General features: G+C 38.5%; 1 protein-coding gene across 1 annotated transcript in view; it reads left to right on the top strand.

Moving 5' to 3' along the window:
- The window catches only part of LOC106934539 (formin-2-like), a 44,982-nt gene that overhangs the window by 20,292 nt on the left and 6,195 nt on the right, over positions 1–18,495 (top strand). Inside the window, exons 8-14 of the mRNA XM_015014516.1 lie at positions 4,014–4,075; positions 8,698–8,789; positions 8,868–8,997; positions 10,701–10,847; positions 11,403–11,462; positions 12,149–12,269; positions 16,055–16,147. Of these exons, the coding sequence (XP_014870002.1) occupies positions 4,014–4,075; positions 8,698–8,789; positions 8,868–8,997; positions 10,701–10,847; positions 11,403–11,462; positions 12,149–12,269; positions 16,055–16,147 (705 nt within the window). The remainder of the gene's footprint in view (positions 1–4,013; positions 4,076–8,697; positions 8,790–8,867; positions 8,998–10,700; positions 10,848–11,402; positions 11,463–12,148; positions 12,270–16,054; positions 16,148–18,495) is intronic.

Genomic DNA, 18,495 nt, shown 5'->3' with positions numbered 1-18,495 from the left:
AGTCACTGTGTGTTTTTTTTTTTTGGCAAATGTGGGAAAAAAAAAAAAAAAAAATTTTTTATATATATATATATATATATATATATATATATATATATATATATATATATTATTAAACCTCATAATGTACTGACTGTAGGATTTATTTAGTACAAGACAGAAATGTGGTGCATTTATTTGGGAAAGATGGAAGTCGTGTGATATTTTCTAAAAATTCACAAAAAATTCACAAAAATTGACTGTATATAGTTATTCCTGGTTTCTATACTGCTTTCTAAGTGTAATCTATTTTTTTTATAACCATACCAATGCTAAACACTTCAGCTCCACAAATTCAATCCTACTGTATAAATAAAAGCTGTGAATAAGTGAGCACAGATTTTGAGTTGAAATCCTAAGATTATCATGATTAATCATCATGACAGCAGGTACAATCAACCTAAAGAAACAAGATGGCTACTTAGGCTTTACAATCTCATTATAATCCACTGATACTTCCCCAACAAAAGCAGTCTTATTATCCTGACAAGACTTTAGAGAGTCTAATTCAGTAAAACCTTCAGCTGTCAAATGAAAAAAATGATTGCTCTGTTGGTTTCTATTTTTGTTACAACATATTCCTACAGATTGTTTCATCATTTCAAGAAAGCTGTAATCTGTGGCTAATCCATAGTACTTAAAGTTTTCAGTAATTGCTGTCTCCGGACGGAAAAATCCAACCGTGACATTTAGGTTGTATATTAACGTGACTTTTTTTCTTCTTTTTTTTTTTTTCCTAATGGAAACATGGGGTCGTAGCTGGCTCCAGTAGGTACCATAATCTCAGTTACTAATATCAAGGCATTCCAAAGATTTAAAAGGTTACAGTTTCAGAACCGGTCCACTGGTTCAGAGTGACTGGAGGTTTCTCTAGTACAACGCCTGGCTCAACTCCCCTGCGCGTTGTATGCGATAAATGTGAGCTGGCTAAAAGGAGGTTTCGACACTTATTTCCTTTTTTGCACTACAGATAAATTTGAGTCATCAGCCGCTGATGTTCAATATAGGGATTTGTGGCATCACAAATCACACTCATGTTTGATAGAAAATTAATAATGCAATACAAGAAATACTTTATCATGAAAAGCATTGAAGACAAGCTAACAATAATTCTGGAAAAAATCTTTTTAAATTTTTTTTTTTTTTTGCACGCTCAAGTATAAAAAAAAATGTATCTTGGAATTTGTTGAGAGAGTACTCAGATTGTGTAAAGTCTCCCCTCTCGCTTTGGAACGTCATCAAACTAAAAGTCACTTGAGTTATTCAGCCTTTTGTTCGCCTCCTCCTCTCTGGTTTTGCTTGCTCTCATTTTTTTGTAATCTCATCGCATTTAACACCCACATCATGTTTTTCTGCGGCTCTCCGGCTTTCTGAGGTTGTCACCATCTTGTCTAGGCGGCTTTGTAGAGGTGAAGTCATCCTAGAGACGTTGATGGGAACCGACAGTCTTCCTGTTTTAGTTACCCTCTGATTGCGCTCCAGTCTTCGCTCATCCGTGTGTCTAAACACTCTTCGTTCTCCCTTTTTTTTTTCTTTCTTACCCTAACATTTATTACGGTTTAAAACCTGCAGCATCTTTAGCTATTACACACGTAAATGTTAAGATTCCAGCTTTAATGTATTTGACGCATCCATTTTGGGTCAGAGTAGGAGGGCAGGAGAGGGCCACTGTCATTAACGCTGCCATTTATCTCCTATGTTAGGACAGTTTTGAAATGCTCTATAATTAGCACTAATTGGAAACTTCAGTTTATCACAGACAGAGAACATAGTGTGTGTCTTTGGCGGTTTTGGTGGAGTAATTCTCAGTATCTTTTGCTTCATTCCCAGAATGTTTGGATTCTAACATTTATTCAAATTAGAAAAGTCTTCTGACATACTACAGACATTAGAGATCCTATTTATCTGAAATTATTTTATGTCCCTATGCGTCAGATTGTTTAGAGAGGCAAAAGAGTCACTCATGAAAGCATTGTAATGCTCCAAATCGGGGTTGTGAATCAGTTTAATTTCCTTTTGAATTCCACAACAGTGACAGTGACTACCAAAGCTGTCATTTGGATGGTTTAACTTGAAGAAAAACAAGTTATGAATCATTAAACTTTTGTTGTTGGTTTAGAGCAGCCCAGCCGCTCAGTGGGGAATCAACACTTTTCCCCTTACTTTCCTCACAGCTGTTGTTGGTTGTTCTCAGACTTGGCTGACACACTATATGTTTCATAGGACACTTCCGTGCAGTGCCTGCTTCCTGTGAGGCTTTAGAGCAGCAGTTTTTTTTTTTTTTTTCTTTTTCTTCTCCCAACAAGACTGTGGTTGACGGCGCCGCCGTGCTGGGGTCACACGCTGCAGTCGAGGATACGTGTGGACAGATGGGTCCAAGTTTTTATTTATTTTTCTTTTTTTTTGCGTGATTGGATTTTCCACGTCACAGCGATGACACAACTTTCACCTGCTTCTTTTAAAATAACTAGTTCCAAATCAAAGTACCCATACAGACACTGGCAAGGATGGTAATGAGAACCAAATGGTAAACGTAACAGAATAGGATGTTTTGTAGTCACTTCTGAGGAATGAAACATGTCCAAAAGAACGCAGGGAAGGAGCTGATCAGAAATATGCAGATTTTTGTCCAAAGGGAAGGCCGGACTTCAACAGAGGCAAAGCAGGCCCTCAAGTAGTCAGTGGTGATTGAATTAATTTAGATTTTTCAAACACTTTGAGTTTCAAAAACGACGTATGAGCTCACATCCATTTAAGTGGATTTTTTTTATTTATTTTTTTTTAGCTTTATATCATGTTAGAATTATTCCCTCATCAAAACGCATACACAGGGTGTTGCATTGATTCTTTCACGTGTTTGAGAAATAGTTGATCTCCGATTAAGGAGGTGTTTAAACTCTTACTCATACAATGCAACGCCTGTTTACCCAAAGCTACTCCTTGGAGCGAAGGATCCTGCCGAGCTCTCACCCCACAGAGCACCCATTCCTCCTGCCTTCCTCCAAAACTCCTCCAAACTAGTGGCAGCAGCAGTTAGCGTCTGCTGAGCTTATCATATGAGCTACTTCCCCATCCAACACTTCTAAGAACGGAGTGTTGGATAGTGAATGGAAACAGCATCATGGAGGAGGATTGTTGTGATGATGTGCTGGAAAGAGACTGAGGTCAATTTCAAGGCGTCAAATTTACCTTTAAGCTTTATGTCCCCTCCTCCCCCATGTCTTAGTTTTTCTAATTAATCTTTTTTTTTTCCTTCATCTATTTTGAAACTGCTCTCAAAGCCTCATAACATTTCCCTCCATCATGTTCACTCTTTCCTCCGAGAGCCTGACACTCGAATCTCCATCAGATTTCCAACAGGTCAAAACAATGTGAATAACTTCAACACCTTCTGTATGATGAACTTGCACATCTAGGTGTTGACTGCTTCACTTGGCGATTGTGTGTACGGCAACACCTCAGCCTCGACACCACAGATCTCCCGGCTCTGTTTGTCTTTAAACATTTACTTTCAAAGGATTAATGCTTGCGGGCGCCAGGTCCTCGCGCCGAGACAAAAAGGCGACACGAGGAATTCAAACACAGAACTTCAAACACAGATCTTTGTGTCTTTGACAGATTTCTAAGTCCTCCGTATGTACAGCATGTGGCTTTTCACATGCTATCCCGATGAGAACCGATAACTTTACTTACTCTCAGCGCATGGCATGTGATATGGGGTAATTTTACCCTTGTTCTCTGCTACCTTTAGGCCTTGGGAAGCAGGAATTTTAGATCTGAGAAGGCGTTCAGTCTTGTTTTGTGGTTTATGTCAAACAAACGGTTTTAATCTGTTGCTTATGAAAGAGGGGCTCTGTTTGTGCTGCTGTGATTTCTGACTTACTAATTGTGTTCTTTAAAGGTAAAGATATGTCAAGACATGCCTCGGTGTTAGTATTAACACTAACCATGTCACCCTTGTGTTCTGTCCACAGCTGTCCTAAATATGGACAACACCGTTGTTGATCTGGAGACTCTGCAAGCACTTTATGAAAATGTGAGTGAGCTTCATTATCACCCGCCGTCCAGGTATAGCAAATATAAATTCTTCAAATTAGCTTATTTAAAGGGATATCTGTAGTCTTAGCAAGAATTAGGAGTAGACATAAATTGCTTTCAGAAAGAACAACGCAGCACTAAGTGCCAGCATGTTAAAGTCTAGATTAATTTTAGATTACCTTACAATGAAAGGAAGAAAGAAATGGATAAATTGTTCCAATGTTTTCTCTGGTAACACTATAACCCTAAGAAAAGATGGGCAAAGTAGATAAGTCTGTTTTGTTCCCTAGTCTTGATGTGACCTGGCCAGATGACTGAAAATGTTCACTGAAACATGAAGCCGTTATTTTGAAACTGATCCACTCTGGGATCCGTTTTCAAAAATAATTGTTTCTGACCTCCCAGAATGTCGGATCGGTGTGGACTTGCAACCTAAAGAACAACATATCTTGGGGGACACACTTCGTCCTGTCTCCATGGGGACGGGGCCAAAGTCAAAATGCCCAGGTCCTAGTAAAGTCACAAGTCAATGTTGGTAATGTCGGAGTCCATTCTGAAGTCATGGTATTTTATTTTTTGCCTCACTACATTTGACTCCAGTCACTGCCGTGGCTTTGAAGATCTTGACAATTTTGACGCTTTGAATGCCAAAGTGGTTTCTCTTAGAAAAAACTGGAAATGTTCATTGACAAGATGAATTTCTAGGGTTTTCTGCCCTACCTACACTTTTAAAAGAAGAGGACAGGATTGATGATGACAACTAGAATGTGGGAAATAAAACGCACTTTAACATATTTGCTATCTACTGTATAATAAAATGAGATTTCCATTGTCAGAGATGCCCCATCTCTGAACAAATGTCCCTTAGTGGAGCTCTTACTCAACTTGAAAGGGGCGAACAAAGGAAGTGTGTATTAGACAGAAAAACAAACAGGCAAACCACAAGTCGTACTGGTATGTGAGCTGTTTGGCTAGACTGCCACTCATGTGTTGGTCTGTCTTGGAAGAAAATCAGTGCTTTTACGTAGCAAACATGTTTGTTTTTTTTTTGTTTTTTTTTGTAGACGTTGAATGAAAATGACTTGGCTTTTGTAATAATAAAACAGAAGACTTTGTGTCACAGCAAAGAGCAAATAAGATTTAAAAACCTGGAAATCTTTGCCAAGCATGATGGGCGCTCTGGATTGTATGACATTAGCAGTGAATCTCTGAGCTGTCATCAGTACATCTTAATATATCTTCATATTAGGAATGAAGGCTCTCTTTTATATAGAGTAAATCCATATTCATCAATCTCCTCTGCCCAGATGAAACGGTTCAGGACCCCTTTAAAGTCAGGTCAGTAAATTATGGAACATGAAAATGAGCATATTTTCCACATGTCAATGGAAAGCATGTTTAAGATGCTGTGAAATTCCTGCGAAGGGATTTTTTGGCACCACTACACAGAAGAGGCCTGGACCTTTGGCCGCCAGAGGCATATTAATAATGCTGATCATGGGAATGAGACTGTGGCTTGAGACGAGCTGTAGTCATGAACCAATGTGTCATAACTTAGGATCAAAAGTCTTCCAACCTCTCCGTTCACCCTGAGACTTCAAGCCCCCTTCTCTCTCTCCTTTCCCCCTGTATGGCCTGAGGCTGTGTTATTGAGTCGAGGAGCCAAATTGTTTCTCTTTTGTATTGCAAGACTCCATCCTGTCTGTGGGTCTCCAGCCCCCTAAACCACAGTTGGCAGCACAGTCAGCCTGTCTTGAGGAATGCGAGGGGCTCCTAATGGTTACACCCTCACTCGCTGAGCTAGGAGCTAGATCACAAGCTACTCTCCCTCACTCCTTTTTCTTTCCTCTCATTCTCACAAACATGCTCACAAACAAACAAGTCGAACCGCACAGTTGTGTATACACTGCACTCGCAGATAGAGACGCACGGAGGCAGGGCAGAGTCTGCCAACCACAGATTATAGACGGCGGGGTTGTCTGAACAAGGCCACCGCCGTTCAGAAAAGGTCAATGATGGCGGAACGCTAATCTCGCTCCTCTTATATCAGTGCGGGTTAGGAGGACTTTTTTAAGCTTAAGCCAGCGAAATGTCATCGAGGTCATGACGAGGCCTCAACAATGTCCCAGAATCCGATTAAGAAATGCTACAAATGATCATGTTTATAAACATGGCATGCAGAGATGCTTGAATACAGCATCAGAAATTCAGATATATTTAAATATGTCAGGTCTACATATGTGTAGACCTGACATATATCATATATATATATATATATATATATATATATATATATATATATATATATATATATATATATATATATGTCCATATTGCCCAAATTATACATCTATTCAATCTGTTGATTTGAACAAGAATGGCTAATTTTTACATCTTAAATGTCATATCGGTTCATCTCTCGGATGGTTTAAAAATGTACTTTAATTACATATTCCTGCATAATTATCTGCCTTAGCTAATGAAAAAATATTTTAATCTATAAAAGAATTGGTCTGGTGTTTTCTATGATTTTACCTTATTTATTTGGATGTTAAGGTGGTGATGCTATTCCCTAGTGAATTATTTGCCGCTTTGAAAAAGCATTTTACAAGTTTTACATTTTACAAGTTTAGACATTGTTTCTGACATCTGAAGTCAAACCTGATCTGTTCGCAGCTGTGCTGTTAATCTTTTTTGAGAAGCCAACACCTCTTGGGTGTTCGGTCAAGTTTTTTTTTTTTTTTTTTTTTTTTTTTGATTCGTCGGTCCTTTGTATCTTTATTCTGCATTTGTCGATACCCAACTGATGGAAATTGTCTGACGGCCGGAAGAATCCATAATCCTGTAGTGTTCGAGTTAAACATTCAGGAGCTGGAGCCACGGGTAAAGCTTTGTCTGAATGAAGTTACAGTCAGAAATCACTCAACATAGGCTTTTTTTTGGAAAAGCTTGAGCTTTAAAACGACATAAATGTTTATAAGTGTGTGATTATCATAACATATATAAAGAAGAAATTAGTTAAACTGCAAACAAAGTACTTCAAAAATGGGACCTGCAACATACAAACACAAACTGTTACAGATCTCGTCATACCAGAAGTTACTAATATAATCAACCTTCCAGGCACATTGCCAAGAATAATGAGCAAAAAATAAATACTTTAGAAATTAAGCTTCAGAATAAAGTCTATATTCACATTTTTGTTGAGTGCAGAGCTGCTGAATCTGAACTGCAAACTGTTGAGAGGGAGGTAAAAACAAAAAGAAACTTCAGAACGTGGATATATTTTAAATAAAGCAAGGTTGTAATAAACAGCAGAATAAAATGGATCTTTTGAAGAGTTGATTTTTCCGAGCACCTGGTGCCATTATTGAATTCAAATGATGCAATTTCTGACCAGGGGCTTACTCATAAATTTCATAAACCTCAATGTTGAAAGTTGAGTGACTTAAACAGTGATTCTACTCTGACTGGATCTGTTTAGCCTTGCACCAGAAACCTAGTTAATGAATACCACTTGGCTACCGCTAGGATTCTAGCATTAAAATATCATCCTACTTGAGTTTGCATTGGATATTCCACATGGGACTGTATTTCTCATGCTAACAACCGCTCCAACATGCCCTAGCAATTCAAGGATCACACGCTAATGCCTACTTGTCCCCAATTACACCAAACACTGCCGGGCTCCGCCGCTGCCCTTTGAAAAGGATCTGCTTTGCGTTAAATATATTTACACTTGAAAACATCTCGAAGAGCCTGCCCTTACCGACACAAGGCAGCGGTGTGTAGAATACTAATCGGGCTTTCAGTTCGTTTGATGCTGGTGTTTGATGTTTTCCAAGGATCCATGCCGGGGCCAAACTCCAGAGAAGGGGGGGGGAAATGGAGAAAGACAGGAGGGACGATTGGAAAAACCAAAGTGCTGAGACTCGGACCGGTTGGTCGATCAACGTCAGGAGACAGTGTTTACATTTTCTTCCTGATGATGGTTTTAGTGTTTTACCTATCTCCTTCAAAAACATTAACATCCATTGTCTTTCCTCCTTGTGAAATGACGGTGCATTTCTGGCTGCTTTTATAAAACCACCTTGAATAAAACTGCGGTCCGGTGCCTGGCAGCAGGATAATGGTCAGGAATGTAATCAAGCAGAAGGCAACTATGGCATTTGTGAAACTTGTAAAGTAAATCTTAAAAAAAAAAAAAAAAATTATGGTTGAGATTTAGTTTGTTCATATCAAAAGAAAGAAACTAGAAGGTGAGCCTGTAGGGGAATAAAACTGAATGGATTTGATGGATTTTGAGCAGATTTGTGGTAGGCTTGTAATAAAATCCTTAAATCTTTAAAGAAAATTGAATTTTCTTCAGATCATCATCTAGAGAACATTTAGAATCCCTTTGGCTTTCTGAAGGTCTCTGGACATTTACAACTTATTAATTTACCTTCAGTTTTGCTTTTCAAAAGCTGCGTCTGAATTCTGCTGTCATGGTTTAATTTCTTTTCTGATTATAACTTAATTTTGTTGAACATCATTTAGGATTATGGTAAAGAAAGCATCACATTTCGCTCATTTTCATGGTGTACATTTTTCATTTCACCTTGCACTTTTCCTTGACAGAGGGCTCAGAATGATGAGATTGAGTCGATTAAGAAACACATGAAATCCAGTCAAGACAAGGATGACGCAAAGCCACTGGACAAGCCAGAACAGTAGGAATAAAAATATCAGGAATCAAATTCAGCACATAAATTGTAATGTTAATTTAACAAATTTTGTCCCGTCTCCAGATTTCTGTTCCAGTTGTCACAAATTCCCAATTTCTCCCAGCGGGTGTTCTGCATCCTGTTCCAATCAACCTTTCACGAGTGCATCACGTCAATTCTGCGTAAAATCGAAATCCTGCAAAGAGTGTGTAAGGTGAATTGTTGGCCTTTTTCTTTATTTATTTTAACCTGTCATTCACGAGAGGACCCAAATCTGGGTCCTCTCGTGAATGACAACCTGTGAAAAACAGGTTAATACATTGAGCATTAAACATTTTTCACACCTGTTGAATTTTTTCCAATTTTGTCTTGTTACAACCACAAACTTTGATTTATTTGTTTTTAGCACGGTGACAAACCAATCCAAAGAAGTGCATAATTGTGAAGTCAAAGGGAAATATTGCATGGTTCATGGTAAACAAAAATCTACAGGCATACATTTCTACTCAGACCCCATAATTCTGGGACCCTTAAATAAAATCTTAAATAGTTAGGTGATCTTAAATAAAATAAAATCTTATCCAGGTAATTGTCCTCAGTAGTCACCCCTTATAAGAAATAGTTTGCCTGCATGTAATAACTACAACTGCTTGGTGAAGGCATCAGAGGGTTTTTTTTTTTGTTTGTTTGTTTTTTTATTTTGCAGATATGTCAGGAATTAAGCTTTATTATGAAACAATATCCCAAACTTATGATGGCCAGAAATGGAAAGAGACTAACTCTAACCCAAGACTTGGAGGTTCACAGGATGACAGACTGGGAAGAGGGAACATTAATCTTACGAACTCAGGATCAGCAGGGATCCACAATTCAGGGGCGGTAGATAAAATTTAACTTGCATGGAAACAATATGTCAGTGGAAAACCTAACTCTGCACATGACCCTGAACACACCATGGTGCAGAGTTAGGGCACACTGACCTGAATGTTTTGGATGTTTCCCTGCTGCAACACACCCCATTCAGATGATCACAAGTCGGCAAAAGCCTGTTAATCAGCCATCAATTGAAATCATGTGTGCTGAAGCAGGGAAATGCCTAAAACATGCATGGCAGTGTGCCTTGAGGAACCAGGGTTGAATAACACTCACCTACATCATGCTGTAGGGGGCAGTAAAGCTGGTGAGAAGAGTTAGATGAAAGCTAAATACGGGTAAATTCAGGAAGAAAGTCTGTTGTACCTCGTTCCCAAAGGTCACCAGTGGTCAGTCAGTGCATTTGGGTGTGCTATTTTATATTCTGGCATAAGGAGAGCGTTTGCACTGTAAATTAGACTCTCACAGGGCAGGCGGAGTTAAACCCAAAACACCGAACAGGGTCTCGAGCAGTTTTCTGTCCCCCAATCATTGGACTGTGTTATGGGATGCCAGTAGCTCTGCCTTAACCATGCCATTGTCCTGTGGACCTACAACTGAAGGAGCCCCAGGAATGGTGTGGTGTGGGTCGGTTCCATGGCCTACAGCAGACAAAATGGCATCCTGAATCACACTGACCAGTTTCATATCACTCAGTGGAAATGAGGCATCAATGACTTTAAAGATGTGGACATGAAGCAGCGTTCATGTCGATCACTGCCAGAAGGACAATGATCAAAGCATAGTAATACTGCTCTAAGGTAGAGACAGACAGCAAAAATGGCTAAAACTGCAGCACATAAACATAAGCACTGACTCAGGAGAGGATATACGAATGCATGTCACAGTTTTCAAATTATTTCTGGAAAAACAATTGAACATCAGTCATCAAGTTTCTTCACAGAAGAACAACGCTGTACTTTGCATCTGAAAAAGTTTATATTTTGTAATTTATATGTAAAGCACATAAATTATAAAAGCTTCGTGTCTTCTGCTTTACTGCAGACTCTCCAAAGCAGTGAGGCTGTTCTGCAGGTGCTTGGCCTTGTGTTAGCGTTTGGCAACTTCATGAACGGAGGGAATCGGTCTCGGGGACAGGCTGATGGCTTCACCTTGGACATCCTGCCAAAACTGAAGGATGTCAAAAGCTGTGTGAGTGTGTGCTGGTGTGTTATTGGTCTAAAGGTAAATTTAGATGTATACATTTGAATGACCAAATCTTAAATTTTCCACCTCCATCCCCCTGTATCCCGAGTTTAACATTAGAAGCTATTGTCTTATTTTATTTCAAAATCATTATCACATTTTCAGTTGTAATTTTTTGGATATGAAAGAATCTCGCAGGCCCCATATTCAATAGCCATTAAGAATTTAGACTCCAAGTCTGTCTGTTTACAACTCGAAGTCAGTATCACAACATACTCAGTGTGTCCTTAAAAATCCCATAAAAGGAAAGGGTGCCGTGCGTGTATGTAGTGGTGGAACGAGCAAGTACTGAAACTTTCCACTAACTCTGAGTTATGATGACTAGTCAGGCACATTTGTGTTTTGTTGCATTGCTCTTCCATTGTCTTGATTTATTACCAGCTTCTCAGATCGCTCTTCGTTTTTCTGTCAGCACAAATTAAAACATGCTGCTTCAAATTAATAAATAAAAGATGTTGGTTTATTTATTTTAATGTTTTTCTTTCTTGTCCTTTTTTTTAGGATAACTCCACAAGTCTTTTGTCTTACATTGTTGCTTACTATTTGAAGCACTTTGATGAGGTATGTTTTGGTTCCTGTTTATTTGAATCACTCCCGTGTTTTAGTCTGATTTGCTTAGAAATCCTTCCAGAGCTCTCTTTTCATTTCCTCTCTTGCCAGAGGATACCATGGCTTATCCTTTATCAAATTATTTATTTTCCCTTTTCTCATTTGCAGCAGAGACAAATCTCTCTTTTTGTTATTCTCATACGACTTTTTTTTTTTTTTTTTTTTTTTCTGCCTTCCCCTCTTCATCTCTGGCTTATGTTCTGCTTTCTTCTGGCTTCATTCAAATCTTCAGTTGGCTCTCTGGCACCGCTTCCAAAGAAGTGTTAGCATAAATAATTTGCTGCTCCAGATGAAATGAACTCAGTAACTCAGCCTGCCAAAAACAACCTGCGTGACATAGCTGTAGCTCTTGTAATGGCCTTTTAGAAACTCAGATGGTGAGAAATGACACGTAGTTTCTGCATTAAGGATGATGTTCAATATTTATATCACTTTCTGTCCATTTTTTTTTTCTAAAACATTTAAACTGTTGACAAGTCTGTGTCTGTCTCTGACGGCATTTATTTAAATCTTGCCTTTGCGTGTTTGGGATGGAGAGGCCCTCCCCTCCTTGAGGAAGATTGACTGTGACACAGTGGTGTGTTTTGCATCATATCTATTTTTTTTTTCAGGCCTGTATGTGTGTTGTCATTTATCAGGATGCTGGCAGAGAGACGTGCCTCTACCCTCTGCCTGAGCCCCAGGACCTTTTTCAAGCCTCCCAAATGAAGTTTGAGGATTTTGAAAGAGATCTGCGCAAGCTGAAGAAGGATATAAATGGTACTGCCGCTAACCTACATTACACTTTTTTTTTTTTTTTTTGACGTATCCATCAATTTTAAAGTGTAAATTTGGTGAAAGTTGGCAAAGTTGCAAACTTTGGGTGTTGCTAAGCAATCAAATTATGTTGCTATTGCATTGGCAATTTGATTTATCACCTCGTAAATCTTTTTTTTTTTAAATCATCTGAGACGCATTTTAAAATTGTTTTTTGCAAAATGTATCGTAATTTTCCAAACTTAACCAGCTATGGTTACGCACGGACTGAAGAGGCAGATCAACAGAGAGATAGCATCTGTTTGTCGTACAGACGAGGTAACCAGAACCACATGCGACTCTTCAGATAAACCTCTGTCAGACCTGGCATGCCATTACCGTCTCACTGAAGTCCAAGTTCAGAATATATGAAGTTTGCAGTTGTGGCCAGGGAATTTGCTCTACCTGTCCACCCTCTTTCATCAACTGCACTAGCAAAGCTGAATGTGGCTGTGACGAGAAAAGGACTGTTCATCACTCTTTCAAAGACTGACTCATATTTTCTTTTATTAGATGATCTTTAGCCATTTGTTTGCCAACCACCCACCGTTTTGGCAATAGAGGCATGTCAATCAGTTTGTTTAAAATCTGAAAGGAGGAGTGGAAGTGTAGGTCATTCAAAATAGTTATCCAACAAATTCTCCACAGTGAGACCAAAAAAAAAAAAAAAACAAAGACGTCACAACCCTGCAGACCTAAAGTAGCTACCAAACAAATGCTGACAATCTACTAATATGTTGAAACTGTCCAAGATAATTTTTGGAAACTATTATTATTGCTACTACGTACCAATAGGAATATTTATCATGAGGAAGATAAAACCTGATCGGAGGAATGCTCCGATCAGGTTTTATGCTGCCGATTCTGATACCGATCATCCATGAGGCCGAAAGCAAAGATCATAAATCTGTAACAGGGCTTAGCTTAGGACCTTTGCAAGGTTTCAGAAACCCAATGACGGCTCGCTCTGTCTTTTGTCTATTTGTTGTTGGTTTAAAACCCAACATCGTTCTTCTGAACATCCAAATTCACTATGAATGCCGACGCTGGTGTTTCAGCAGTTTGCCAAAGGAAATTGAGAAACAAAACAATCAATACAGTTGATGTTACAAAGTTAGGTGCTGTGTTTTTTTTTTTTTTTTATATATATATATATATATTAAAAATGCATTACAGTTCCATCAAGATGTTTTGCATTTAACAGGTTAATGCATTTTTTTTTCAGAATGAGATTTATATTGAACATGTTTTAATTATAATCATATGTTTACCCTGGAACATCATTTTCTTGTCATTTTCCTACAATAAGCTGACAAAAGAACCAAAAAAATTACATTTAAATAGTAATCTTACTGTATTTCACTTACAAATGTCTACATATCTCCTAAATCAAAGCTATGACGTCAGAGGTTTAAGAGAAACTTTAGATATACATAAATATTTATGGTGTTTAGGTAAAAGAGAATGAATGGCTTATGCTTTATGTGACACTGATGTGTGGAAAGCATGTTCTTCACTTTATTTTAAGACAAATTCCAAATGAAAAACACTTTCCAAGACCTTAACAGTTTGCAGGTGACGGAAATTAGCTGCTTTTATGTCTACATGGATGAGTTTGTGCAGCCTGATCAACAATTCCCCAAACAGTCCTTTTTCATCATTACTCTTTATGCAACTTTGCTGTTAAATCAATTATTTCTCAGAGCAGTTTCTCCAAATCTTGATTTTCCTCTGCCATAATGCTCCACTGACGCGTTAAACTAGCAGCAGTGATCACTGCTGATAGTGAAGTGTCACATCCCGGTGAAGTGTCTGATGTTGAAAAGTGTAAAGGAATTGCAGAAAAGACAAAAATGCTTTTAAGTATCTTTCATTAATTACATTTATGAATGTATCAGGAAAGAAACGGTACACAGTACAGTATTGATTTCTGTTTCAGACAACAGTAATACATGTGTCAGGAAAACATTACACAGTGAAGTGAACATGACTTCACAGACAATACACGACAATGTAGCAAAAACCTTTTTGAGCATCAAATTCCTTTTTTTCCCCAATTAAATATTTGAATTTGTACTTGGCCAACATTCCTTGTCTAAACATTCATGCAAGGTAAGATGGCTGAAATGATATGAACAATTCCTGCATGGATTCATAGGTAGGAGAAGAGCACAATTGTTTTCCAGTTTGTCTCATCCATTGACGACAACGTGGCAGATTCTAAAAATATGTAAAAAAAATATTTTCTGCAACAGTGAAATACTGCAGCTTTCAAGATATAAACCATTTATGTTGAAATAAGAAAATGTCTTGTTTAGAAAGATAAGGGTTTTTTTTTTTGGCATCTCTCTTTATGCTACCGTCGCCAACCTTCAGAACAGCAGCATTGCCTTCAGCCCTGATTGTTTCTCTGGATGTGCTTGGACCGCAGGATAGCGGCCCAAGCACATCCAGCAGAGGCCCCAGCTGCTGCCTCCGCTTGGAGCGACAGACTCTGTCAAATAGTGACTTTATTCACAAGAAACTCAACTGTAAGAACATATAATAACTTGAACCATAGACATGATTGTGGCTTGAACGTCTTCGCATGCAGACGCTAGCTTAGCGTTGCTCCCTCGCATAGTTCACTTGCTTGTATCGATAGCTCCACAAATAAACAGATTAAGGTTAATGGCTAATCAACTTCTCATTACATTACATGTATCACTTACTGCTCCGATGTTACTAGAAGCAATGGTAAGGTCCAAATGCCTGATATTCACAAATAGCACGATTTCATTACTTTTTCTCTTCTTCAGTTTTTAACTGCAGTCAGTCGCGCGTTTTTGACTAGCTTACTGTGATTGGCTGAAACAGGGAAGCTGTCTGATTGGTTGCTGATAATTACCTGTTTGAAGAAAAAAAAAAACAATTTGTGGATTAAGACGTCAGAGGAGTCTCAAAATTTTAGCTGTTTTAGCTCCATAGCAGTGTCTGTAGATGGAGTTCTGCTAAGGGCGGGGTGCTCAAATCCAGTCCTTGAGAACTACCACCCTGCAACTTTTAGGTACATCTCTTATCCAGCACACCTGAATCAAATGAACAACTCGATACCAGGTCTCCAATGAGCTGAATTACTTCTGGTGTGGGAATTTGACTCAGAGCAGGAATATGCATCCAAAGTTGCAGGACGGACTTGGGCCCCCATGCTCTAAGGACGAATGCTGATCATGCAAAAGCACATCAATTCATGCTATACCTGCATACTTCTGCATTAGCTAGCAAAATCAGATGAGTGCTGTAACAGACGTTGACATTAAATGTAGTTTCCATTGGGGGTGGGGAGTTGATCATTAGAAATAGCTCTGGAAGGACTTTGGGACATTCACAAATCCAGTATAGAGAGAGCACTGTTCCTTTTTGGCTGATTTACCACATGGACTATAAATTTCCCAATCCCAGCTTCCCCGTTCACTTAACTCATGGCCTCTTGAGTGCTGAGCTGAGTTTGAGTACCTGTTATGGTTGCAGATGGAGCGTGACAACGTCTTTCTCCGTGGGTTCAGGCCTACCTAGTTTCTAAAGGTTTCCTAGTAGTCATTATGATTTTACAGCCACTTATTTACTTATTCAGCAGAGGTGTATTGAAGAAAACTCGGCTTGGCTCAGGAATGACAAGAATTTGCAGTTGCCTTACATGTGCTGTATGGGATGTTGTTTCTCTAGAATAACTCTTTCCTTCTCATTGCAACCTTGTCTTGTTGTTTCAGCATGCTTGGGTGAAACTGAAAAAGTTTGCAAGGTTTCCTCTGAAGAGAACCTGCAACCCTTCAAGGAAAAAATGGAGGACTTTCTAACACAAGGTGAGTCTATTTTGACATCACTTGACAATTACCTTGACAAACACCTTAATTCAAAGTTCAATTTGTACCATGTTTTATCCATTATTGACCAAAAACAATAGGGCATAGACATTGCACTGAAATGGTTGCACTGCAGGGATTTTTTTTTTCTATTGTAAGCAGAAAGGACTATGTGACAAGGACAAACAAACAAGAACTCAATCAACCTTCAAAAAAGGGCTGCACGGACAGAGAAGAATGCTTTTTAGTAAACAGTTCTCTGGCCAGATGAGTTGTTTGAACTGAAAGATGTGGCATTCATTTGGCAAAGGGACAATGTATTCAACCTCAAAAACTATTCATTTTGATGCAGATGTCGAGGTTTTAAGGGTGTAAAGAAAACATGGAGACCTTTCCAGATAAAACCTGGGTGTGGGTCACGTTAAACCTTCAGAAAAAGTTTGGTTTTCACAGCAGCATACCGGCAAAAGAAAGAATGCTTTCAACCTTAAACACTTTGTGTTTTTTTTTCCCTAAAAAATAAAAAAATCCTGAAACCATTTGGTTCCTTTGGGGGTAAATCAGAGTTTGGGTACAGATTGTTACAATGTATCAGTAATTATAAACTGTTATTTTACACGTTTTGATCAAACATACATTATGACCAAATAATGAGGTCTTAAGCTTGTCAATCTTTCACTGTCAAGTAAAACAAGAGATATATTGGGAAATAAGTGAAAATCTTGACTTCAAGGTCGATCCATTAGAAACAGGAATAACTGGGAAGCATAAGCAAAGAAGAGACTGTATGTGATATGTATTTTATTCTCCATGTCCACTTGTTGGGATCAAAATTCATCCAAGGAATGGAGTTAATGCTGGTTTGAATAAACACATGTTAGAATATGCAGTGTGTCCCAGTTTGCTGTGTGTAGGGATTGCAGACAGATCGGGATGCCCAAACAGAGATGATCTAACATTGAGACAGCTCACAATGTATAGGACATCAAGCTTCTGCCTCTAACATCTTAGGACAGGACTGCGTTTGCAGAAAAAGTGGCGGTGGCAATGCACCATAGCTTGGCTGAAGAAAACAGTTTGAATTAAAAATTGCTTCAAATCAATTTCAAATTTCATTTAGTTTTCTGGTTGGTAAAAATGCTCAGTCTGTTTTTGAATATTTTTGTTGCTGACGTAGATCTCCAGGGTTCTTCATTGTTGTTAAATATTTGCCTATTTTAGGAATGTTTCAATATAATTTTTCTAAAGATTTTGATTGACTGTTCTGTTTTGACTAAAAACACTGAGCTGAGTATTAATAAACTTATAACAGGGCTCGGGTCTAATCTTTACAGTGAAACACTTTTTTGTAAGTTTTTTTTTTCTTTTTTTAGTTCTATATTGGAGAAGACTGTTCTTTGCTGTCAGTGTTATTTCAAACATGTTTTTATTTGTAACAATATTCAACTTTGCTATCATCAATACATTAATAAAAGCCTCTGTGCAAAATGGGGTTAAAACATGAACAGCTCCCTGAGGTTTTTTTTATTTATTTTTTTCATCTCCATTTCTCTCATAAACCCAAAATCTTGTTTCATCTCGCACCATGGATGAACTGCTACACGTCTCTAATCTGTCCCACAGTGCTGACATTCCACCCAAAGGTCAACTAGTAACATGACTTTGGCATAGGATAAAAAGCTTTGTGCTAATTTAAAAAGCAGAAACGAACGACTGACGGTTAATGACACTACAAGTACATTATGTGTCTAGACATGCTTTGAAGAAGTTCACACTTAGTTTTTGCAAGTCACGTCTACAAGATGCCAGGCAGGCAGAATTGAGGCTTTTATCCTAAAAATTGAACACGTTAAACAATGTCAGGGTATTTTAATCTACATCAAATGGGTAAGACCTAACATTTAATGCTTGATTTAACATAACAGGCCAATTGACATTCTTTATGTAGCCCTCTCGTTGACCCTGCATATATTCAGCTTGCTGTGGCTAGCCTTCCTGAAGGCCTCGGCTCACAATCGTCCACTTCTTTTATATTTAAATGAGAGAATAATATATAGCACATGTTATTCAGCGGTAATGTTCAATGTTCATTTTTAAAGGAAGTCTCCAAATGAAAGCAGCCCACTTTTTTTTTTTCCGACCTCCGACCCGTCTCTTTTCGTGTTTCTCCGCTTTGTGTTTGAGACAAATATGGGAGCTCTCTCTTTGATGCAAATGATGAGGTTTTTCCCCTGAGAGCAGAATGTAAGCACTACAGCATGAATGTGTGTATCAGAGCCCTCCAGACGGGATTCTTTGAGTTCCTCTATTGCAGTGGTGGAGGGGCGTTGGGAGGGGGGGAGTAAAAG

The sequence above is a fragment of the Poecilia latipinna genome, unplaced genomic scaffold (genome assembly GCF_001443285.1).
Source record: "Poecilia latipinna isolate Pla-1442-1.1 unplaced genomic scaffold, P_latipinna-1.0 Scaffold69, whole genome shotgun sequence".
Taxonomy (NCBI): Eukaryota; Metazoa; Chordata; class Actinopteri; order Cyprinodontiformes; family Poeciliidae; genus Poecilia; species Poecilia latipinna.
Note: the sequence above shows the minus strand (reverse complement) of the source record. Positions and strands in the feature narration are given on the sequence as shown.